At 38.8% G+C, this 26,375-nt stretch overlaps 1 protein-coding gene across 2 annotated transcripts in view; it reads left to right on the top strand.

The window, feature by feature from the left end:
* The window catches only part of tanc2a (tetratricopeptide repeat, ankyrin repeat and coiled-coil containing 2a), a 155,588-nt gene that overhangs the window by 91,536 nt on the left and 37,677 nt on the right, over nucleotides 1-26,375 (top strand). For both annotated transcript variants that reach the window (XM_079630081.1, XM_079630080.1), the window contains one exon: nucleotides 3,971-4,153. In XM_079630081.1, the coding sequence (XP_079486207.1) occupies nucleotides 3,971-4,153 (183 nt within the window). The remainder of the gene's footprint in view (nucleotides 1-3,970; nucleotides 4,154-26,375) is intronic.

Here is a 26,375-nt window from a genome sequence, read left to right as displayed (position 1 = left end):
ACAAAATATCACAGAATATCCAAAATAAATAACCAAAAAATTCCCCAAACACTTAAATAAAAGCCTCTTTAGATTTAGCTAGAAACCTCAATGGTTTCACTCACACTTGTTACACCAGAATAACTTATCTAAAAGTTATCTCTTTCTTAACAATTGCAAATACACAAGGAACTTTACAATAAACAAAAAAACTTCACGTGTACTGAAACGAGTCTTAGCAAATGCAGTGGTGGGCCCACTCACACACATTCACACACATTTCAGTCTACTCACGGTACTTCTCTGAACAGAAAAAAACACGTTGCAGGCCTGTGTTGGTCTTGCAAAACATTGAGTGCGCTGAACAAACACTTGCAACACATTGAGAGCGTGGAAATACTTCGATCCCGATCCTCACGTGCAGCGCGATCAACCGACAGGTCCCGCCACAGCATAAGCCCACCGTGCCTCGCTATCTCGGCTGCCTCCGATCACGCGTCGCCTCCGATCACGCGTCAGCTCCGTTCGACGGGTCTCCAGCTTCGTTTCTCACTCAGTCGCTCGCTCAACAACACCCCGAGTCCGCGATCCTCTCATCTCAACACCCCTTTCAGTTTCATCGGCTTTATCGACTCTTTCTCACGTTATTATTTTCTCAAACGCCAGCGCCCTGTTCTCCACACTGGTCCAGCCGGAAGCGAGGAAAAAACCTTCCCGCACTCTCTCTCACTGTTTCCTTTCCGGTCACGTGTATCCATACAGCGTATTAACCAAATGACCAATAAATATTGTGACATGAAAACAAGAAGAATAAAGTAATAAAAGGCTTACTGTGTAAAACCTCTGATAATATTATTTAGCTAAATAATATAAACTTGAATCACTGTCATGAAATAAAACAAATATTGATCTCCTTTTAATTATGTAAAATGAATTGATATTTCCTTCTTTAGAAATCAGTGTCTCCTATTATTTATTTAAAGTAAATAAACGTTTACTTTTTTTAATAGTCATGTGACTCGTTTTTGAGTAAGAGAGATTAATCATAACCTACCCTGTTTCCATTAGACTATAATACCCAAGTTTACCACTGGGCTACATGAAGTAAATTAAATATTTTTTCAAATAATTTTTATTTATATAAAATAAAATATTTTTAAAAATTTAGACAGTAGTTTACAATTAAAGTTATTTTTATTAAAAATTATCATAAAAATCATTTTGTTTTGCAGTGCAGCAGAAATTGTATATTTTTCTGTGTGGCATATTGCATTGCAACATGCACTTTTAATGTAGACTGATGTTGTAGATTTTAAAGTGCCCCTATTATGCTATTTTAAAGGCTCATAATTTCGTTTTGGAGGTCTCCTACAACAGGTTTACATGCATCAAAGGTCAAAAAACGGTTTAATTTTCACATAATATACATTGCACATCACCACATTTTTCAACGATTCTCAAATGACTCGATGGGTGAATCAGTTTCTCTAAATCCCTCCTTTCCGAGAGCTGGCTCTGCTCTAATTGGCCAGATGTGGTTGGCCTGACTGGCCTGTTGTGATTGGCCTACCGTGTACAGCGCCTGTCGGAAGCTACACTGCCATTACCATAACTGAACGTCAGCAGCACCGGAGGCTTCTTCTGTCCTCAGCGATTGTACACACTGAAAAGACAGTAACAATGATGTTAATTTTACCATATCAATCCGAGAGCGAGTCCGATAATGATGAGACATTAGAAAACCGGTTAGCCGGTTAGCTGGAAAAGTACACAATATTAATCATGAAAATGAATACATCAATAATTATTACAGGTTGTATACTGAGGAGCAAGCTGGTCCAAATAAACTGGGTACTGACCCATATTTCAAGAGCAAGCGTTTTGCGAATCCCGCGTTGAACTGAGATTTGAGATGCAGTCGCCAGTAAAATTACATGTTGTGGGCTGGTCAAGTTGTTCGCAAGTTGTTGTTCGTACAACATAGCATAATGAAAATGTATTTTCTAGTGACGTAGAACCGTAAAGCAGTGGGATTCGAATGAAAAACCACTCGTATAGGCAGTTCAGTATTGATTATTTCTTTTGAGAGACAATTATACAAATTTTCGTGCATTTTCGGCTTTACAACTTTGCAGAACGTTTACATTCACAAACAGCTACACACTGCATGAAAGGTACTATTTGAAAATAGGGGCACTTCGTTTTTTTTGTGCCATTCAAACCATTTCTGACATCAGGTACCTTATGTGGCACCAGTAATGGCAACCTGTTGGAATAGTGTATTAGTGAACTGGAAGAAAGCTCAATTAAAGTGACACATGAAGAGTGTGTCTGTGTTGTCTGTATTTGTGGGAATTAGCAGGTGGGTGCTTCTTCATCAGTCGTTCCTTTCCTTTCCTCTCTTCCTGTCTGTGCCATCTGTCGCTGTGGCCAGACTGGGCGCAACATGGCCTCTTCCTGTCTGACGCCATCCTATGACGCAGCCTAGCTGCAGTGGAGACACACTGCGAATTCAGGCAGAACATAAAATCCTTCAAAGAATCTCATACAGAATCAAAGGACATTGCATTTTTGGTCCTAATTTTGAGTCTGATTTGTTCATTGTAGTCACTAGCTTTTCTGCACACACGCTATAGCTGATTCTGCGGCATTGAAGCGGATCGTGTCTGATGATTAACACCCGAGGGTTCGGCTCGGCTCTCTCGCCGTCTGCTTCTGTGAGAGCATTCCTCTTCAGTCCACGTCCTGCACTGCAGTAGCGTCGAATTCAGGAAGACACAATGAACAATTCCACATCTGACAGCTCATCAGGAGGTTTTATCCTCTTCTACTGAGCGAAAGTGAGAGTGTTTAGAGACTTGAACCACACATACTGCCTCATTTGATGAGAATGAAGAGATGAATTCTTAGGGTGTGGCTCTGATGTTTTAGATGCAAATCTAGTAAACTACCTTCCTAGGCTGCATTATTGGACATCACTGTTGCATTCGGACGTTTGAATTTGGGCGTGATGGCCAAATGATGTCCAGGGAGCTCAAAATCCATACCTTTCGTGTTTTATTTATTCAAGAGATTCAAGCGTTACGCTAAAGCTGAACCGCTGTGAGAGGGGAAATGAGAGAAAGAGGTGAGCCGCGGTCAGATATGAAATGCATGAGAGTGCATGATGAGGATGTTGGGTGGGGCTGATGGATGGAGAAGAAAATGGGATGAAAAAACTGTAGTGGAATGGAGAGAGGGAAAGAGAGAGAGGAGGAAAAGAGAATGCTTGACATCAGCAAAGTCCAGACCCCACCCAACCACAGCAGCACACACACACACACACACACACACACACACGCACACGCACACGCACACATACACACACACACACACACACACACACACAGTTCATTTCTGCTCTGTTCATTTCTTGTAAATCTGCCCAATCAAGAGTAAAATTGAGTAAAACATAAATTAACATCCCCAAGCATCTGAATTTCTATAGTTATAGTCATCATTTTTATGTCCGTTTCACTCTTGCCATGTTTGAGTCTGAACATGAGTCCTGATTTCACATTGTGTTTTGTTGTACTGAACAACAGGCAACTCTGCATACTGTACTAGTATTAGCAAACATGTCTTTTATGGTTGATTTTGTCTTTCAGCTCCGCTACTGTCATGGCGGAGTTCAGTTTGGTCTAATAAATTGTAAAGGTGTATCAGTGTTTGTGTGTATGGCACAATATGTCTGCAGGCGTTTGACAACATGTTCAATCTCTCCCTCTCTGCTTTCGGTTTCTAAATCTGGAGGTGTCGTCTCTTCATGAACACTGATAGCGGAGTGTTAATAAGTGGAACTGACTAACCGCATGTGTTTGTGCCTCTGACATGCAAATGAGTCTTTACGTGGTATAGGCTCATTTGATTGGTCGCTTGAGCGTATCTTGCTTACGTAAAGAATGTGTAATTCGTTGTGGAATTGATTTGTGATCTCTGTCTCGCTCTCCAGGCAGTGACTCTGTGGAGGGCGAGTGTGTGTTCGAGGGGGATTACGCTGTTCCTCCTCTCCCGGTGACCGAGGGCATGCAGCACATTCGGATCATGGAGGGTGTGTCGCGCTCTCTCCCCTCCTCTCCTCTGCTGTCCCACCAGGCCATCAACATGCGTCTACAGCCTCTCAAGAGACTGCCAGGTAACATTTCTTGTGTTTGTAAGTGTGTGCACTCTTATATGTGTTGCAGATGTATTTGTGTGGTTTGTATACTGTATGTGTGTCAGCGAGAACCTCCTCCTGTTTCCCATCTCAAACACTCCATCAGAATGCCAGAGCTTCCGCTGAGAGCACAAATGCCTTCACCTTACACACGTGTGTGTGTGTGTGACGATGTAACAAGGTTGTAATGTGTTATTTTAGAGTTATGAATTTACATGTTCATCTAGTGCAGTGGTTCCCAAACCTGTCCTGAAGCACTCCCAGCACTGCACGTTTTCTTTGTCTCCCTAATCAAACACACCTGATTCAACTCATTATCACATGGGTTAGGTGTGTTTGATTAGGGAGACAAAGAAAACGTGCAGTGTTGGGGGTGCTTCAGGACAGGTTTGGGAACCACTGATCTAGTGTAATTTAATTCTTGAAAATGGATAATTACTCAAAGTGGTCTGCACACAGTTACCATTTACAAGTTTGGTGTCATTTAATATGTTTTTTTGTTTGTTTTTAAGTCGCCAAGGCTGCATTTATTTGATCAAAGATACAGTACAATATTGTGAAATTATTAGCATTTAAAATAACTATTATCTTTTTATTTATTTATTTTAAAATGTAATTATTCCTGTGATTTTAAATCTGTGACTTCAGTGTCACATGATCCTTCAAAAATCATTCTAATATGAATTGATGCTCAAGAAACATTTCTTATTATTATCTTCACTGTTGTAATATTTTTGTGGAAACAATGATCATTTTTTTCAGGATTCTTTAATGAACATGAAGTTAAACAGAACAGCATTTATTTGAAATAAAAAATATTTTGTAGCATTATTAATGTCTTTACTGTCACTTTTGATTTAATGCATCCTTGCTATCTTGTTTCTGTCTCTAATTTTAGTGGTCCCAATTTCAGAATGGTAGTGTATTTATTTGATATCTTTTTTTTCACATATACATTTGTTTAGGGGATCATATATTTCAGCTGTTGTAATGTTTTTGTCCTCTTTATTCCTAATCATAGACATCGCACTTCTGTTAACTGCCACAAGGGTGCACTAATTATATTCTTTTCCTCCTTACGTTGCCTTTTTCTTTCTCTGTGGAGAAGTAGTTCAGCTGAAGGACTGTTAGTGCCCCGTTAATGTTTCAGAAATGCTAATCGCATCCTCTGAGAGCGTCATGTTGTTTTCAGCGGATGCTGTCAGTGGTAGCTCAGCAACACTATATTCAAACAATAAGACTGTAAGCTGAAAGCAGTTGCAATTTTCTGTTCTCTCTTATAATAAATAAAGGCTGGTAGAAACATTAAACGAGAGGTTAAATATAAATGAAGGCAGCTATATATGTATTTATGTACAAATATATTTAATTTTTGTATTTCATTTTTAATTATAAATGTCTAGCTGTTTTTAATATATATTTTATACAGGATCTGTATATTATATCCCCTTTGCGGGCTGGTAAAGTAGTTAGCACACATACTGTGACACCCCCCCCCCCCCCCCCCCCTCTCTCTCTCTCTATTGTTTCCTGTCCTCCTGTTTCCTGCTCTATTGAAACGTGGTGAAAGATCAGAAATAGGAATTACTCTGTGAACTGAGTTCAAATTCTTATTTGTATCCTATCTTTAACCTCCCCGGCTGTTCCATCTCCCTCCATGAGCTTGGTCCACCGCCAGTGGCTTTTCCATCCACGCATTGTTTTTCCTGTTTTTATCATTTCCGAGTTGTTCCACCGAGCGTGTCCAGTCCAGTCCAAACACAATGACTTGTTTTCAGCCACACTCTCCTGGAAGCTGGACAGCACGGAAAGTGTGATTTCCTTCTCTTGCCATGTATTGTTCGTCCAGCCCTCTGCTACACTCACTGTTCATTTTCCTCCCACAATAATCTTCATGTAATATTTGACTTTAGCCATAAAACACTGGATGCTTTTCACCTGCCTGCTGAATATACAATCTCTAAAATAGCTTGAGTTAATCCACTAAACATATCAGCCAAATTTATTGGAATAGGTCACCCAAAAACGTATTTTTTTTCATCATTGTCACCCTAATGTTTTTCCAAATTTTGAAGAATGTGCTGATTACTCTCTTCTTTGCTGTTACAAAAATAGGGAACCAGAGCTTTCAAGATTCAAAAAGAAAGCAAAAGCATCATAGCTATATTGCTATATTATTTTAGTCGCCTTCATTGATACGATAGTGGCCTGTGCGAAATTAATTTATTCATTGAAAAAGAACTGTTAAACATTGTGAATCATTGAGTCAGTGAGAACTAGATCAGTCAGATTCATACATGAAACATTCAAGGGATAGTTCCCTCAAAAAAATACTATTTTGTCTTCATTTACTCTCCATGTCATTCCAAATCTGTATGACTTTCTTTCTTCTATTGAATACAAACGAAGACATTTGCAGAACATTGGTAACCAAACAGCACTGCTGCCCAATGACTTCCATTGGACACCAAACATGTATTTTGTTAATATTTTTTTCTGTCCAAAGACAAACATAAATAGTGATGAAATCCAAAATATTAAATATTACAGATGTATATTTACGGAGTAATCCACTACTTTGTAGAGGGGGGGTCAAAATTAAATTTTTCACCTGAGATTTGGAGCCAATTCACTGGGGTGTAATGACTTTAGAAAGATGGCATTTTATTTACACAGAGATTGGTATGTAGGTCTATTAGTGGAATCTGTTGACTTTAGCAATCTTTGTATCATTATATGCCAACAGTGACAGTTCAAATATGGCAAAAAGCACTTCTTGTGTTTGTTTGGGGTTTTTTTGCCTCAAGTTTACATGCCTGTAACTCAAGAAGTATTAAAGAGATCTTAATATCCTTTTAGATTCTCGTCCTTAACAAACATTTATTTTGGTATCTTCTTTCATTCTATCAATCTTCAATCTATCATTTTAAAGGCCATTGATGGTTCAGTCCCAGAGATATGGAGATCTTAATGTGGTTCGGAGTGAATTGGTAAATTGTAAACCTTTTCAGTGGGCAAAATAATGTTAATGCAAATAATGTTAAAACTAGAAATGTATCTCGTATTTTTCTATCAACCCAATTGCATAGAAACATACCTGTCGGAGTGCCATAAATATTCCTTTTCCAAAGTTGTCATGCCTGTAACTATAAAAGTATTCCAGATATCTTAATATCCTTCTAGATTCTCATTCTTAATAAACTTTCCCTTTGAAATCTTAATTTTCAAGGTTTTATATAGTTCAGTCCTATAGATAAGGGGATCTAAATGCAGCTCCATGTTCAAATTGTTGAATTTGACTCAAGTTTCAGTGATCAGTGACTTTGCACACCGCTGATACTTATTGCATTTAAAGGTGAGAAATGCATCTTGTTTCTCTCTATCAAAATAATTGCGTAAAACACAACTCTCTGAATACCAAAAATCCACTGAAAATGGTAAGTTGATGCACTTTAACTTGCTCTCAAACATGTATAAGAATCTATATTTGAATCAGTTTTAGGGATATTTGGAAGATGGGATTTTTTTCCTTTTAACAGCTGCTGAAGCTACCAAGGGTTCAAATATTTGTTCTTTGTGCAGTCTTCTTTAAACACAATAACTATCAGCTGTTTATACAAAGTTATGTACAATTGGTTCTTGACCATTGAAAATGGGTCAAATTCAACAATTTGAACATGGAGCTGCTTTGAGATCTGCCCATATCTTTGGGACTGAACTATATGGGGCCTTGGAAGTGAAGATTCCAAAAGACAAGTTTATTAAGAATGAGAATCTAGAATGATATTAAGATATCTTGAACACTTTTAGCTATAGGCAGGCCCGGATCTACCATACGGGCAATCTGGGACTGTGCCCATGGGCCCTTGCGCAGAGAGGAACCCTCTGTTATGGGAGTGTTTTTTTTTTTTTGGTGCTACATAAAAATAGTATACACAAGGCTTGGCCTCGATCTTGATAATTACATATATGAACATATGAAATCGGCGGCAGGCTTTGCTCCGTCTTGTTATAATCAGCGCGTTCTTCATTCCTCAGTGCACGTCAGAAACAGATGACTGTGTGTGTGTGTGTGTGTGTGTGTGTGTGTGTGTGTGTGTGTGTGTGTGTGTGTTCGTTCAACTGAGCCTCATTGGTCTGTCAATGTCAGAATATTTGAGATGACCAATCAAATCATAGTAGGTGGGCTTTATGTTCACAGAAGCTGCTGAGCGCGAATTTTAGCAGCGCGACGCAACACTTCGTTTACGGTCAAGTGCGAGATAAGATGTAAGTAGCTAAACTAAACATTTATAACATTTAACACAACTAAACAATATTTGACAGCTGTTCAAACATAATCAAATAAACTTTTGTCTAATTTCGCCATTTTGAACTGAAAATAGGCCTATGTATCGTGATTCATGTAATGTAATAATTAGTTTACTGTTATTGTGAGGGGACAAGACACATTAGCAAAGCTGTTTTCATCATATTAGGCACAGTAGTAATAATGATTGTGTATTAAGAATTAATATAATACAATTTGTAGCCTTCAGTAAATAAAAAAAAAAGCTCAGCTTTTGGAGGGGAAGAGACAGGGCAGGATAAAGAGACTGAGAGAAAAAGAAAGAGTGATGGAGTTGAGGAGAGAGCAGGTATTGACAAATAATCTACTGCCCACTGATATGGTTTTAAAGCTATTTCTTATCCCTTTTTGGCCTTCAAACGTCTTGAAATGCACATTGGGACATCAAAATTTCCTCAGGGGGAGCTCCCAAACCCCCTAAAAACTTCAATTTAGGACCTCAGTGATTATAAAGCCCTGCCTATGGCCCTGTACTAGGCATAAGATCAATAATGAATGTGTACATTGTGAATTCATTTAATAAACTTAGTTAGCTTTCTTGGTAGCCTTCAGTAATTTAACATCTCTGAGAGAATGATTCATAAAAACAGTTGACCCCATGTTTACTTTCTTCACTTTATCGCCTCCTTTGGAGGGTGTGGTTGTCAGGTAGGGGGAACACGATCTCATGAAAGTTCGGATCTATACCACGAATGTTATTTCTCGTACCATTTAAACGGCAAAAATGTTTTTTGCATGCATATCCTACGCACTGAAAACCCTTGGGTAGGATTAGGGGCGGGGAGTGCGTGCGTATTACACGCCATCAAGTGCGTATCATTTGCACGCGAAAACTGCGTATCATATACACGCAAAATATTTTTTTGCCGTATAAATGGCACAATAAATAACATTCGTTATAGATACGCACTTTCATGAGATCGGGCTGGTATAAGGGAGGGGGGCCCATGAGCTTCAGTGCCCAGGGGCCCCTGGGGGTACTAATCCAGCCTTGGTTACAGGCATGACAACTTTGGGAAAGATATTATTTATGGCACTCAGACAGGTGCAGTATGTTCTATGCAAATGAGCTAATGAGATACATTTCTAGTTTTCTACAAACAGTATTTGTTCTTTAAATATTCCTCTTTAAAAGAAAAAAAGTATCCGCTGTATGCAAAGTGACCCACATTCGGTTTTTAACCACTGAAAATGTGCATAATTGACCAATTTACTCATGGATTTCTGTTCTTCACACAAAGCTATTTTAGAATATACTGTAGTGTAGTGTAGTGTACATGTTTTTTTATTTTGGAGCATGACAGACCCAGTTCATGTTCATTATATTGAAAAAAGTGACCAGGGTATTCTTCTATAATCCATATATTTTGTAGCATACACGTTTGGAACAACATGAGGTTGAGTAAATGTCCCTTTAAGGCGGAGGGATAAAACAGAATTCTTATCCATCAGATTTGTTCTGGCTATTAGAGGTTTGCTTTTATTTCATTGAGAATACTGATGAGTCTGTGTGTTTGCACAGCCGTTCTGATCTTACATATGCTTTCATTATTCACACTCTCAAGTCGTCTTTTCCCCCCTACAAAGTACCCCACACGTGTGCTGTACAGTTTAATGGGCTTAAGATAAAATCTAGTGTCTTTGTCTTGAAAGACTTAAGCTGCAATTACCGATGGTCATGGAGCTGGAGGGGGACTCAGCTCACATGATCTCATGGCAGTCCAGATGGATAGTCTTGGTAACCCACATTGGAGTTATTCTCCAGTTGAAACATTTCTGGGTTTTTTCACCCCCCCTTTTCGGTCAGAATGAGTTCCTGGAACTGGAGGCTACATTTCCACCCTAATGATGGCAATCACTGCCGAGCAACTGCTTCCGTTCCAGTGACTGAACAATGACCTTCGACCTCTCCAGCCATATTAACCAGTGCAATTACAGTAATCACCAGCATTTTGAGAGTTTTTAATTGTATACAGGTAAACATGCACACACATACTTTTTCTTCAAAAGCCTCACATAATGCATAAGGGACGCGACCTTTGCCCTGTCTTTAATATGTGTTGGTCCAATCTGTTGATGCATTTTTCTAGTTAGTTCTAGCATAACCGTATGCAACTGCCTAACGGGACATGGTGATGGAGAAAAATATGGGACAAAAAATATATATATTTCAATGCTTTTGCGCTCCCCTCAAGAAACTTTGTGTTCACTCACACAAAACCATTGCATTCTCTCACAAAATGTTTGCGCCCCTCACAAAATCATGGATTTTGGTGCATGGATGGATGAATTGGGGGATTAATGGATGAACTGATGTGCAAGTGAGTGAATGGGTGGACTGATGGGGTGAACGGAGAATTGATTCAGTCGATTGTTGGATGAATAGATGAAAAAGTGAGCAAATGATTGATGGATGAGTGAGTGAGTGAATAAAGTTTAGCAGTAGTTGAATTTTTTTTTAACTTCTGTTCAATAATTTCACATTAAAATGATCAAAAATGCCAGGAAAGACTTATAATATTGCAAAGCAGTAACAAAAAACTCTGTTCTTTTGAATTTTCTATTCATAAAAGAATCCTGAAAAAAGTTTCATTGTTTTATTTTGATTAAGCTATGGTTTTCAACACTGGTTATAAGAAATGATTCTTGATCACCTTATCATATTAGAATGATTTCTGAAGGGTCATGTGACACTGACTAAAGACTATAATACTTCAGTACAGTAATGATGCTGAAAAATTGAACAAATGACATTTGAACGCATACTAAAATAAAACAGTTATTTAAAATATTTTTCAATATGACTGTTTTTACTTTATTTTGACCTAATGGACTAGTTGCACGCGGCCGCCATTTTGGATTTCTGAACAGCGTGTGTGCGGATAGACACTTCTGGTTTCGCATTACGCCCGGTGCAGGGAGCCGGAGAAAACCGAAAATGACCTCTTATACAGTAGTTGTTTATAGAATCAATTATTTCACTTAAAATACTACCAAGATCCATATTACTATCACACGAGCCAATGGCAATTAAATGCAGGGATGCATAGTCAGATTAATGAATGAAATACAACTGTTAACGAACAGAAGATTGGGTATTGGACTGGGCAATTATGCCTACTGTAAATATAGTTACAACTACGATTAGAGTTGTTAAATAAAATACCCCATCAACATTCACACGTTTGCCCTGTGATAGGCTACAATTTATCTTCATAAAAACTATTTTCTCAATTCTGCGCATATATTTTCACTTAATCAATATTATCATCACATATTTTACATTTACATTTTTAACTGTAGGTAATGTTACCACAAACAATTTAATATAAGTTTGTGTATATTTTACACATAGTAAAATACTGTGCTGCTTATAAACACCAGACAGATAGTGATTTATCCTCTTTACTCATCTCACTTGCACAAAATAAATGCAGTAATAGAAAGCATAGAAACGCACAGGCGACATACACAGAAAATTATATGCATTTAAAAATTTGGTCGGGTTGAAGTCATCCCTCCAGATCTTCTGCATCCACTCAGCCCGTACCGCAGCGTCAACGGGGAATGCATGAAAGCTGATTTTGTTGTAACGTGACGAAACGGTACATATAACGGCACACAACAATGAAGTGCTGTATGAAGATATTTTTGATGCAAATCAACTGAACGCCTGTGACAGTGGGATTTGTAGTTGTAGACAATAGCCACACATGTGTATCAGTAAATTTGAAGTCACAGAGAGAAATGTTTTATGAGTTGCAAACTTGTAGACTTTTTTTCTCTCCCACAAACACAACACAACCTTCTCAAATTTTTCATTTTAGTTTCACGGTAAAAGTGGAACTTTAAACCTTGTGATAATTTTTTTGTAAATGTATATTTTGTTTGTAGAAAATGTTAATATTTTTTTATTGCAGTGACATTCAACAAATGATAACTAAAGTCCGTTTTAAAGCATTGCAATGTACAAAGGAAAAGCAGAACGAAATTAACGAAAAGTTTTCTGTACTTTATCACATAAATGCAATCATTCAGTCATTGACGAATGCACAAAACGTGCAAACTAATAAAAACATTATGAACTTTACGAAACGATAAACAATTGTAGTTTAAGGTCGCGCAGAGACTATAATCACCTTTTTTTTTTTAATAATCCATTACCTGCCAAGAAATGAGGAGCGTGAACTAAAATGAGCAGGTTGACGCGCATGCCCGGGAAACTCATGAATATTAATGTAGGCTCCATCTGCCTCTACAGATGCACAACTCACTTTTGCTCCACTTTTCTCAAACTTGTCACTTGAAAGCGAAAACATTGTTTGAAATTCGTCACAGCAGATTCAAGCAGTTGTAGTATGTGTTTGTGCTAGAAAAATATCCTAGACATTTGTGAGAAAATATTCTACAAGTGTGCAACTCTCATTGGATGAATGCACATACTGATTTGCGGATGTGCAACTGTTCTCCGTGACTTCACATTTCTTGATGCGGGTGTGTGCATGCGTTTTGCACCATATTCACTGCAGCAACTGTAGCAAAAATTTGAGCGTACAAGTTTCTTCATTTGTGATTTGTAGATTAGGATTTGTGCACCTGCAATGAAGAATTTGAGTGTAACTGTTGTGTTGTGTTTGTGGGAGAGAGAAAATAGTCTACACATTTGCAACTCCTTAAAACATTTCTCTCTGTGACTTCAAATTTACTGATACACATGTGTGGCTATTGTCTACAAGTTCCACTGTCACATGCGTTCAGTTGATTTGCACCACAAATACCTTCATAGTGCTGAGGCTGTCATCCTCCGAAAGGCAAGTCGCCTCTCTTGAATCCTAAACACACGAAAAAATATCTCTCTGGTAATGGAACTCGGTCGCTGTTTTCTCTTGTTCTCGCTGTCTCCCGCTCTAGCTGTCAGATCACCGGAAGTACTGGCCCGCACACTCAGGGTTCGAACGTCAACGGTCGACATATTGTGCATGGAGCGAATAGCTTTAGCCTTGGTGAGCATAAGAGACGTCTTTCAAAAATCTTACTTACCCCAAAACTTTGGAACGGTAGTGTATAGATGGATGGATGGATGTTTGAGTGTATAGATGGAGGGATGAGATAGATGATGGATGGATTTGTGCTGCATGAAAATTGTACCTGTGACTGGGACATATGGCAGTAAGAAGGGATTGAGTGCGAAAGATTGAATATGCAGTGTTTATGCGCTGTCTTTGACACTCAGTGTGTTAATAAGCTGCTCTGGCTAACTGCGTTTGTGTGTGCATCTGACGCTCTCATATTCAAGTCTGTCTAAGTTTTGAGCTGTTCGGATTCGCTGTAATGTGAATCTTGTGGTTATTGCAAAATGAACATACATTATGGAGAAGATAGCATTTATATGGGTTTTAGTATGTGATATGGTGTGACTCCTCCTCCTTTGCGTTGTTAAGCACCCTCTCGTCATGACAACAGCATCTCTGAATGGGTGACGCGTCTCCCTGGGCTCTTGAGCACTGTTGCCCTCGTCACTCTCACTCGTTCTTTCCAACTCTCTCCCTCTTCTTGTGGCACCTCTCCTCTGCAGGCTGAAAATAGGGATATAATTGGAAGAGTGACACCTCCTCGTTTCCTGTCCCAGGTGACACCGTGACTTCCACATGCGCAATAATCTGCATTTTTTCCCTCTCTCTTTCACACTGCATCTCTCCATCCCAATGCCAGCCTTCTTTCCTTCTCTTTTGCTCCTCCTCCAAAATCTCTCCTGTCTCCTCTTCCCTCATCTTTAGTATCAGATTCTCAAGATCGCTAGTGTAGATGCTTCAGATCAACAGGAGTTTGCTTAAAATTCAGAAACCATGACAACTTGGATTTATCTGTTTGCAAGGAAGGAAGAGGAGAGATCTGTTTTTGGATGAAAACGGTGAGCACTTTGCCAATGTTCTTGTCTTTGTTCGATTACACTTGTTTTGCCAAGCATCACTGTTTCTATTGCTCATTCTTAATCTGCTGTAAGTATCACACTTATGTGCTACAGACATGAATGATGTCTCAAATTGTGCGGCTAGTTGTGTGCTATTACTTTTCTTTGTGATTTTCCTTGTGATTGAGACTTGCCATTTCTACCCGAAAGATGTTAAAACGTGCAAAAGTAACCCATTGATATTCAATGGACTAACTTGAGTCAATATCATTGAGCAGGGATTCCCAAACATTTTTGCCAGTTGAACCTTTCAACCTAAATTAGTTACTTGAAATCCCCCCTGAGATTTAAACAAAATGGAATATATTCTTTCTTCAAATAATTTACAGCCAATAGATGCTGAAGATTTATTGGCTGCATTTTCCTCATTGAAATGGGCCGAATGTCGGCTGTAGTGGAGCTCACGTCTCCGGCAGTTTGCCCGATTCAGCATGTTGAATTGGTGTCGGGCCGTCAGTGAGAGAGATCACTCTGATTGGCTGTTCAGCTTAGCAAACGAGTCGGTGCAAGAGAATAAAAGCGAAAGTGATGAAAGCGAGCATAGAAAACAAGACGGCACAGACAGAAGGCTGGTCTAATTTTACGTCGTCATTCCAATGCATGAAAATTTGAATGACAAATATAGACTATTGATACCTTACCTGCTGATAGACAGTTTTGTCCTTGCATGCGTGGAACACACTTGCCAGTGAGCTGTAGTCTTTGTGGTGTGTTGAAGCCCAGACAAAGCTGACGCGAGGCAACAACACAGTCGACTTTCGTCGCAGCTAGTTTTTTGACGTCGGTTTGGTGTCGCGTTCTTGATTTTAGGGCATCAGGAGTCCATATAGGGGGGTGTATTTATGCGCTACATGAATTTCATTCATGAATTGTGATTTCATTTTACTGTGTTTTCATGTGTTTTTCTGGATCAAGAAATACATCTTGGTAATCTTTCTTCGTGCTTGACAAATTAATGTGGAACATAAGTATCAGATATGTGTGATTGTCCTGCAGAAACACATTGGACTTAAAACATCCACATAGGAACTTATCATGGCAACTGTGGACACAGTCTAAGATGCTTCGGTTTCCAGGGCAACACTTTACATAACTTGAGGATGCCTGTTGTCGGCTGCCTTTCGCTCCCTTGTGCCACCTTATCACCGGGGATGTAAATGAGCCATCAATCCTCATTAAAATGGAATCACAGCATGCAAGTCGTGACGGATGAGTTCTGGCAGGTGTTAGGAGCGTGGACTGACCAGCTGTTGTGTTTTGTATCAGAACAAAACACGAAAGCTTATGCACTTAGTTACTGTAAGCAAGTGTGAGAGAGATGTTTGAATGTGCTGTGAAAATGCATGGCATCCAGGTGCGAGTATCCACCTTTTGCTCTTCCTATATGAATATCACTGCTGTGGCATGGCTTGTTTCTTTCATTTGCTCTCTATGTTGGTTTGAAGCAAACCTCCATAGCTCGTCTTCAACTGGTGCAAAATGCGGCTGCTAGGTTTTTAACTAACACATCTAGGCGGGCACATATCACGCCCGTCCTTTTTACTCTTCATTGGCTTCCTGTGCGTTTTAGAATAGAGTTCAATATTTTACTGTTTGTTTTTAAAGCCTTAAATGGCCTGGCACCTGAGTATTTAGCTGAGATCTTAGTGCGTGACCATGGCAGAGTGTTGCGGTCCTCTAATCAATTGGTTTTAGAAGTGCCAAGGTCACGATATAATCGGTGGGGTGGTCAGGCGTTCGGAGTTGCTGCACCAAGACTCTGGAACAAATTACCGCCGGACATGCGTATAATTACAGAGGAGACTACCTTTAGGTCTAAACTTAAAACATACCTGTTTAGAATGGCATTCAATACCCAGTAGTGGTGTGACATTTTGTTGTCAGAGTTTTTGTTGTCATTGTGTTGTTTTTATCCTTTGTTGTAAAGCACTTTCGATACCTGTAGGTTGCTGTAAAGTGCTATATAAATAAATGTTGATTGATTGATTGATTTAAGGAAAAAAAAACGTTGTTTATGCTGAAACATTGTTTGATTATTTTTCTGCTTAACTTCCTCAGGTGATGTTTCTTGGATATGCATTTCCTAATATCACAAGAACATTTTGTGAATGTGTGGTTTTGACAGGTTTTCTGCAGAAGTGCATAAACCGCCTCAAAATGCAGCCCAAGGGAAACTGTCATTCAGAGTTTAGTTCTCGCAGCTCTAAAAAAACATCAACCTCTCCCTGCTATCCTACCCATTCTGCTTCTGTTAGTTTCTTCCGCTCATTTTTTCCACTATATTTTTGAGACATGGAGCCACTTGTTTCTACCTCCCTTAAGAAAATAATTGTGTTCTTTCACTTTTTTGATTAGATTTTTTTATTGAATTCATTGCCTATCCTTTAGATCTTAAATGTATAGAACATATTAATAATATTATTTCACAATTTCTTTAATTATATTAGGGCCTATATTATATTTTCTATTCATAATTTTAAGTAATTGTGCTTGTTTTCTGTCACAACCATGGTGTCACCTCCATCAACCAATTTTTAGTAATTTTTATATTCAGAAATTGTTAGCAACAGTTGAAACACCAATAAGCTATTCTTTTTTTAATACATTAATGAATAAATAAATCGGTTATTTTGTCGCATTTTGCCGGTTTGTGACTACGTTTCAGTAGATGGATCTTACAATCATTGGAATTGTATTTATATCATTAAAGTAAATGGTACATTTGTTAATGTCTGCAATAATTTTATGACATGGCAGTACACATTTATGTTGCATATGACATTGTGATAAATAGCCAGAAAAACACTTTTAATTGAATTCAAATATAAATGAATACCTCAAAACCAAGTAGGCGTCAGTCAGCAGCTCAACAGGAAATGTGTGCTTTTTGACTATATTTGCTCAAGATTGTCTGCAGAGCTCACCAGTCATGCATTGGTGTCTGTTCAACATGCATTTGACGTGTTACACCCCAGAGGAGTCTAAATTCACTAAAATGTGTTATACAATGTTATCGCAATGAACATTCCATCACCACAGCCAATCCCAGCATAGAATCCTCTGTCTACACTGGGATCACCCTGTAAATGAGTGTTGGGTTTCCTGTATTAGCAGGTGTCCTGGCAGTTATGGTGCTGGAGAATGAGAAACCGTATGACAGCATGAGCGGGAATGAAGAAGTCATTATATTAGTAACAGATCGCTGAAGATTTGTCATCCCGAGATCTGTCCATGTGGGAGGATGTATGTTATAGGGATATCTTTAAAATGCAACACTTGTCACTTTCCGGTGCTGCCACGGAATCTTTCACACCTTCGCTGACGTGGGTTATCGCTTTTTATGTGCCAAGACTTCCTCAACCTACTCGGTCTCAAATAGACAGAATTAAAAAAGCATAAATGTTAGTGTATTCACATGTGATGGTTAATATTAGCACATTTGGCTACGTGATCATCTAAACGATAGGTGTATGTGCTCTTATTATTATCTTGTGCAAATCCAACAGATGACACTGGACCAGTGAGGAAACCCTTCATTACACATCAATACTTTCTAAATGTGCCTACTTCTGTCTGTCTGAAGCGTTCTGAATAGTATTTTTCCTGCCTAAAAAAAGGTCAGAAAGTATTTTGAAATTTTCACATAACTCACTACCTGCACTGGAGTGAGGGACACTTGAAAATGTGTGGCTTTTTTCTTTTTGCTTAAAAGAAAATCTGACTGGAAGATAAAGTGCACAATAATAGTGAATATCTAAAATATTTTTTGATTATTTTATCTAATTGTGATCTGGTGATCAGGTAGTAATTGTGGCAGGCCTTCACTAAAAAATGAAATGATCAATAAGTTATGACAGCATATGTTTTTACATTGCTTTAACTCACAAAAATAAGTTAAGCAGTGTTCAACTTTTTTATGAGTTATACAAGATTCAACTAATTTAAGTCAGTTTAAAGTAATTTATGTTAAAGTGACTTAGGGCGTTTTCACACCTGAAAGTCCGCGGCAAGGTCTGAACCAAAGTTCATGTTTTGATACATTTTATACATTCAATTAGTTTTGGTTTGGTTTCACATTGCAATTATGCAAGCGCACTAAAGAACTTTACATGACATACTTGCGTCCTGTCGTCATCTATGTAGGCTGCATCTTGACATTGATTGGTTTGTAAAACTGACGTGCGTCTGACATCAGTGTGTTGTCAATTCGGTGGGTAACTTTGACAACAATGAATGAACAGACGCATATTGTTGCAACTATACTGTTATTATTATGGCATTACTACCTGCAGCACTTACTACACGCAAAGCTAGTTCAAATTCGCCAAATGAGTGTCCTCGTTGTGCAAACATTTTATTGTCGTCGGCAGTTTCTTTATCTTCAGGTGGCATTGCTCTCTCGTCCTCTCATAACCTCTCTTTCATCCTGAAAATACTTGGAAAGTGTCTGTATTTTTGTGGGGTTTTCCCAGTTGAGTTTTCATCAGACCATGTTTCAATTAAAAACCTTGTCTCCTCCTCTCCCCGTGTGCTACCACGGATCATTTTTCCTGCTATCTTCTGTTTTCTTCGGCTACGCGGGAACACCCCTGTAAATGGTCTGAAAGTCCGAACTATACAGAAAATGCTTTCACACTAGAAACGGACCAAACCTTTGTTCAGTTTGATCCGGACCGAGGCTACTTATTTTCATCGGACCAAATTTCGTCTGTTCGGTCCGTACCGTGGTCCGGGGGAGTTTTCACACCTGTAATTTTAAATGTAACCTGAAAAGTCTGAAAATCCAGACCAAACAAGGTAGGTGTGAAATGGCCCTTAAAAACAATCCAAATTGATTGTACTTAAAAATTTAAGGCAGCAACTTTTGAATCATTCTTCACAATATCTTCTGTTGTGTTCCACTGAAGAAATAGTCATACAGGTTTGGGACGACACGAGGATGAGAAGGACATGATGACAGAATTTTCATGAAGCTTTATCAACAGGTGTTGCATGCTGTGGATTAGCGTGTGTGTGTGTGTGTGTGTGTGTGTGTGTGTGTGTGTGTGTGTGTGTGTGTGTGTGTGTGTGTGTGTGTCTTTCCTCTATGTACCACACATGTCGTCTTTTCAGTGTTCTCTCAGGGTTTCTGTCACAGGAAGTCAGTAGGAAGTGTTGTAGTTGTGTCATGTAATTTAAGGAGTCAGTACTGTTTGAATAGTTCATCACACTGTATTTTAAGCACTCTTTTAGCCCGTTTCATTCTTGAAAAAAGAGCAGTAGCATTTGTCAATTGTCTTTACATTTGTTTGTCTCGTTTTTTTACTTAATGTCTTTGCAATTCTTTGAAGTGATTCAAAATCAAGGCTATGAGACGTGGCAGAGTATGAAACCTCATTGTAACCACATCTGCACTTAAAACGCAGTGCATTGTGTTTTGTGTTACGTCTGCGTAGCAGCTGTACTTTTTCCCACAGCATCATCTCCTGAATGTAAATTTGGTCTTTTTGTACAAGCTCTATTTCTCAATAGACTGTCTGTCCCAGACCCCCTTTCTCTTTTTACACAATTGGTAACAGTACGTACGATAAAAGCTTTGTGTTCACTAAACAACTTTCTTTTTTTTAAAGAAAGAAACTATTGTTCTTGAAGAAAGTGTATGAATGAGGCTTCTATAGAGTTAGAGACTCATATTTATAATTTATTGTCTTCAAAATAGTATATATATTATCATACATTTTGCTGACTATATGGATAATGTATAGCGACAGGCTGATTATGAGCCCGACGCGAAGCGGAGGGGTCTTGAATCAGCCTGAAAGGAGTTGTATTCGCTATAACAACCAACTCGCTATACATTATCCCGCTTATTACATGGCTACCTACCAAATAAATCAATAATTTGACACAAAATATTGATTTAAAAAGGAATTTATAGATTTAAAAACAATTTATGTGGCTTCCGCTAAAGAAAATAGTCCGTTCCGTCTCTACGGTTAGAATCCTGCGTCCATGGCAACGGTCTGTTATACATAGCAGTGGTCTGTTATCAAGAAATAACAGACCCCATTCTACATTAGAATTCAACCAAGCCATGTAATAAACAATTATAATTACTTTTTTTATCATTATCTTATTTCCCAGGAAATTTATAATGTGTCTAATCTGGATATAATCTGAATTTATCAAGATTAGACAGAATTTGTCTGGAGAATAAATCAAGAAATAAAATTTTGTTTTAGAGTCATTTGTGGTTATAGATAGGTGGCCTCCTCCCCAACCAGTTACTCTAAGACAGAAATGATGGATTGATCGTCTTGGGATTTTAGTGAAACGTGACCTGCTTGGACCAAACTCTCTCCCCTCCAATAGAATACATCTCTCGGGGCCATAAGGGTCAGAGAGGAACGACCCCCGGCCCCTTTAGTTTAAGCAGCCCCGTGCCTGTGACCAACAACAGCGTAATCCGACCCCCAGCCTTGCACACTTCGTTAAGCTCTACCATCTGTTTTTCGGCTTCGCTCCTGCCCGTCACTTCTCCGCTCTGTTTGTTTTGGGGTCGTCCTGACCGTCTCTTGTCTCTGGCTCTGAAGATGTTAATGACGTTACAGTCTGTACATGTACTCAAAAGGGGGACCTTTCCTTTGGACACCAGAATCTGGGTTTCCTCAAAGTCACTCCTGGCTTGGCTGGGATTTTTGACCTGGATATGCTCTGGACTGGTAAGTCTAACCGTTGCACTCTCGTTCAACAGCTTTTCATTCTCTTTTTGTGCAGGCCTTGCGTGTGTGCATGCGACACATGCCCTTCCAACATTTTTAACTGTGTCGAGCAGGGAAACACAGAGCGATGGGTTAGTGGTTTCTTGCTGCTCTCTCTCGCTCCCTCCCTCCTTTTGTGGTGTTTGGACTCCCGACTTTTCAGACTCCTCATGGTTCCTGTTAAAGCTTGAGCCAGCGGTTTCTCTGAAGCTCAGTAGAGCAACCAAACCGCCGTCGAAGTCCTCTCCTCCCCATTCACTGACAGCCACAAACTGTTCTGAAGTAGAAAAGAAGCAGGGTGCTCATTTTCTGCTCAGTCCTTGCGACTGCATGGACCCTAAAACGAACAGATCGAACTCTCCCTTCTGACCGTTCTCCTGTGGAGCTGGACACCAGCTGTAAGCAGGGAAAACCGCTTGTTTGGATTATGGATTTCGCTTTGACGGTCAGGAAGGCGTGTGCTGGAACGAGGGCCAGATGCACGTGGCAGAGGAGGAAGCGGTCTCGTCCGTACGACCGCACAGGACGAACCAGCCTAGGGGCGAAGCGACCGAGTCGGACCTCTTCGCTCCTGAGGCAATGGATGTCTCACTTCTGCTGTACAACTCGGGCCTGTACGTCCAGTCTGAGCCTCTCGGATCAGTCCCTGCTCCAGTCAGGATGCTGCACTAGTCCCAGAGGTGCACAAGGTATCGTTGGAGATGAAAGTGATGGACATAAAGAGGTGTATGGAGAGGAAGTTTGGGTGGGAGAAGTTGAAGGCGATGACGAAAATGAGGATGAGAACGAGGAAGAAAGACAAGATGAGGATGTTGATGATGATAATGATGAAGAGGAGGAGGACAGTAAAGAAGAAAAAGGTGAGGTGGAGATGAAGAAAAGGTTGTTGAGGGGGAAGCTGACTAAAATGGTTCTGATGTTGCAAGAGGGCAACAGGAATGCCAAACTCTGTTGTTCTCATTCCATCCGGCAATAATGCACGTGTTCACTCTTTATCTTTGATGCATTTAAACGCCGCGCTCTCATGCAGGCTGAGTGTCAATTAGAATGATGGAGATGGACTGGAGACCCGCCTGGGGTGTAATGTGTCTCGATTAGAGCATATTCCAGAGTAGATGAGATGTATGCATGGCCGGGTTGTGAATGGTTTGAGTTGGTGGAGCAAGAGTGAAGATTGATGGGCCCCACCGTGGCCTTCAGATGGCAGTCATCATCAGTACCGCTTACCTTGTGTTGTGGTCACATGGGTTTTGTTCACACTGCAGGGGAATTATTAACTTTAGCTTTTTTTCGGTTTAGACTACAGTCGCTTCTGCTAGCACATCCACATTGGTTGACATTGTAACAACACAAACTTGTCGGTTCACCTTTAGCAATGTTCCATCATACATTGTTTTTCATGAGGGCAGTATACAAATATGAATATATTAAGAAACGGGTGTTACTCTGCTAAAATCATATTCTCATTCTATTCTCAATTTTCCTCATATTTTAGTCTTCCATTCATGTAGCTCAAACAGTAGCAACACCAAGGTCAAGGGTTCAATTAATGAACTGATAAAATGTGTACCTGAATGCAATGCAAGTCTTGATGGATAAAAGCTTTAATGTAAATAAATTCATAAGTTCATAAATGTTATTTTCTAGCTAAATATTAAAGCTGCAGTCCGTAACTTTTTTGGGTTGAAAATTAACAAAAATAAATGTTTGAGCAAGGTCATAACCACCCAGTGTTCAAAACTATCTGCTTGCCTTAGCTCGATTCAAAACGGTAAGCAGTTTCGGCTAGTAGGCTATTGCGAATCAGGATGTTGGAGGTGGAGATTTATAGGCTTTTCTCACAGCACTTATAATATACTGTATAATGATATAATTCAGAAAGGTTCAAATGACAATCACCAGTGACAACTGGAGACTCACCCATTGTAAAATGCAAAAGTCTTTGGACTTCGGAGTGGCTACAGAAAAAAAGAGACTGCAACCGGGCCTATGCGAAAACAAGGATACATATCGGACGGGCATTAATTGTAGTCACGCAATGCTGATGTTGTTAACATTAACAATTTGAGAACAAAGTATAATTTGCACGGTTTGACGTGATATTTCATCCAAAAATGAAAATTCTGCTTTTTACTCACCCACATAATGTCTAAACCTTTCTTTTTCGGAACACGAGAATATTTAAGAAATGTTTTGAAGAATATTGGTTGCCAAAAGGGTTTTGGTTACCATTGGGGGAAAAAAAAAAAATGTTTCACAGAGGAAATTAAGTCATACTCTTTTGGAACAATATGAGGGTGTGTAAATTATGACTTTCCTTCTTAAATTTTTAAGTTAAAAACAGGTTAAAAATACATTAGCATTAAAAATACATTCTCTAAAAAAAGTCTTAATATCTTATGCAGTGTTGCTTCCCAAGTAAATTTATCTTATGGATTTTTTGTTATTTCAATGGAAAACAAGTCAAAAAAGACTAATTAAAAACTCGTTAAGAAGTCATTTTTGCTGTGCATAATAAATGCTTATTGCTTCTGTCTCTGCGGGTACATTTAACGGCAACGAATTACATTTTAATTAAAAAAAACCTTATTGTTCAAACTGATACTTTATTAAAAATTATTTGAATCAGATTTGACTAACAGAGGTTATTTGTATCAGACTTGTGAATAATACATTTCATGTACTTTTTCTCCAGTTCAGAAATGGGAAAAACAAAGATGATTTGAGTCATATAGGCAAAGACAATGCATTATATCTGCCTGTTTGAACAAGGTCATTGTTAAATCTTATAATTTTACAGCTGTATAATTTTAAGCAGTGTTCAAGTTTCAGTCTGCACTGAACCAGTCAGTGTATGACTTTAATTTCCATCATCATATGTGGTTTATGACTGAGCAGGTAAAAGGACTAGAAAAATTGTTAACAGGCTTTATAGAGGATACAAAGGAAATCTGATTGATCTCAATGCCACGGTAATACAAGATGATCTGGAAACCAGTGTGGGTTAGCAGTCTCAAACAGCCACTTAAATTCTGGACAGCAGACACAAGTGTTTCCACTGATTTGACACTGCATTTTTCATGCTTAAAATGTCTCACAATGACAGACCAGATTTTTCTCTTGCCTATTTATTTAGCCAAGAGTTTGTTTGCAAGGCCCTTTGTTGTTCTTTTTTTTCTCTCTCTTGTGCCTTGTATTTCTAAACCGCCAGCACAGCCGGTCCGCAGCTTGGTGCTTGGCTTGTTAGTTGTGCCGCCCTGTTCAGACAGCCACCCTGTCATCGTGCAGCCGTCTTCTCCTCCCTGTGAGCCTGGGAGCTTTGCTTGGTTAACTCAAACCAGCTTTGGGATGTTATTTTCGGACACAGACTTTCTTGAAGCAGCATTGCTTGCGGGCAAATGTAATTCAGCCCATCCGATTGTGCTTGGTGTCTCCTATCTCTCACTTTCTGTTTTTCTCTGTCTCTGTCCCTTTTTTAACCCCCTAACTCTATGCATTATAGTTCTGCACCATTTGTGCTATAGAAATAAATGATACCTTAAATCTATCTATCTATCTATCGTTCTACCTGTCTATCATTCTGTCTGTCTTTATATGTCTGTCTGCCTACAGGTATCTGTCTGTCTTTCTGTCAGTCTGTCTGTCTATCTACAGTATCTATCTATGACACATCTATCTATCTATCCATCTATCCATCTATCCATCTATCCATCTGTCTATCTATCTATCTATCTATCTATCTATCTATCTATCTATCCATCTATATCTATCTATCGTTCTACCTGTCTATCATTCTGTCTGTCTTTATATGTCTGTCTGCCTACAGGTATCTGTCTGTCTTTCTGTCAGTCTGTCTGTCTATCTACAGTATCTATCTATGACACATCTATCTATCTATCTATCTATCTATCTATCCATCTATCCATCTATCCATCTATCCATCTATCCATCTATCCATCTATCCATCTATCCATCTATCTATCTATCTATCTATCTATCTAATCTATCTATCTATCTATCTATCTATCTATCTATCTATCTATCTATCTATCTATCTATCGTTCTACCTGTCTATCATTCTGTCTGTGTGTCTGTCTATCTACAGTATCTATCTATCTATCTATCTATCTATCTATCTATCTATCTATCTATCTATCTATCTATCTATCTATCTATCTATCGTTCTATCGTTCTATCGTTCTACCTGTCTATCATTCTGTCTGTGTGTCTGTCTATCTACAGTATCTATCTATCTATCTATCTATCTATCTATCTATCTATCTATCTATCGTTCTACCTGTCTATCATTCTGTCTGTCTTTATATGTCTATCTGTCTGTCGGTCTGTCTATCTACAGTATATATCTGTCTGTCTGTCTATCTACAGTATATATATGTCTGTCTGTCTTATCTACAGTATATATCTGTCTGTCTGTCTGTCTATCTACAGTATATATCTGTCTGTCTGTCTTATCTACAGTATATATCTGTCTGTCTGTCTATCTACATTATATGTCTGTCTATCTACAGTATATATCTGTCTGTATGTCTGTCTATCTACAGTATATATCTGTCTTTATGTCTGTCTATCTACAGTATATATATGTCTGTCTATCTAGAGTATATATCTGTCTTTATGTCTGTCTATCTACAGTATATATCTGTCTGTCTATCTACAGTATATATATGTCTGTCTATCTACAGTATATATCTGTCTTTATGTCTGTCTATCTACAGTATATATCTGTCTGTCTATCTACAGTATATATATGTCTGTCTATCTAGAGTATATATCTGTCTGTATGTCTGTCTATCTACAGTATATATCTGTCTGTCTATCTACAATATATATATGTCTGTCTATCTAGAGTAGGCTATATATCTGTCTGTCTGTCTAATCACCCTAGCAACATGCTAACTACTACTTTGAACAGCTTACCAGCTGCCCAGGCCAGAACATCCTAGCATCGCAGCCTAACATTTTGCCTGAGCTCGTACCACATTTACTTAAAAAATAAATTGCATTTAGTTACAGAGTAATATTGTCCAGAATGATCTGTAATGCATGTTTGAGAAAGAGCTCCAGTGTGTCCGACTGCAGTACTGTTACGGTAGGCCAAGTGTTGTTTTCACTGCAGTGTGG

This window comes from Phoxinus phoxinus (assembly GCF_949152265.1).
Source record: "Phoxinus phoxinus genome assembly, chromosome: 1".
Lineage (NCBI taxonomy): Eukaryota > Metazoa > Chordata > Actinopteri > Cypriniformes > Leuciscidae > Phoxinus > Phoxinus phoxinus.
The sequence above is the reverse complement of the archived record's forward strand: the minus strand, read 5'-3'. Positions and strand labels throughout refer to the sequence as shown.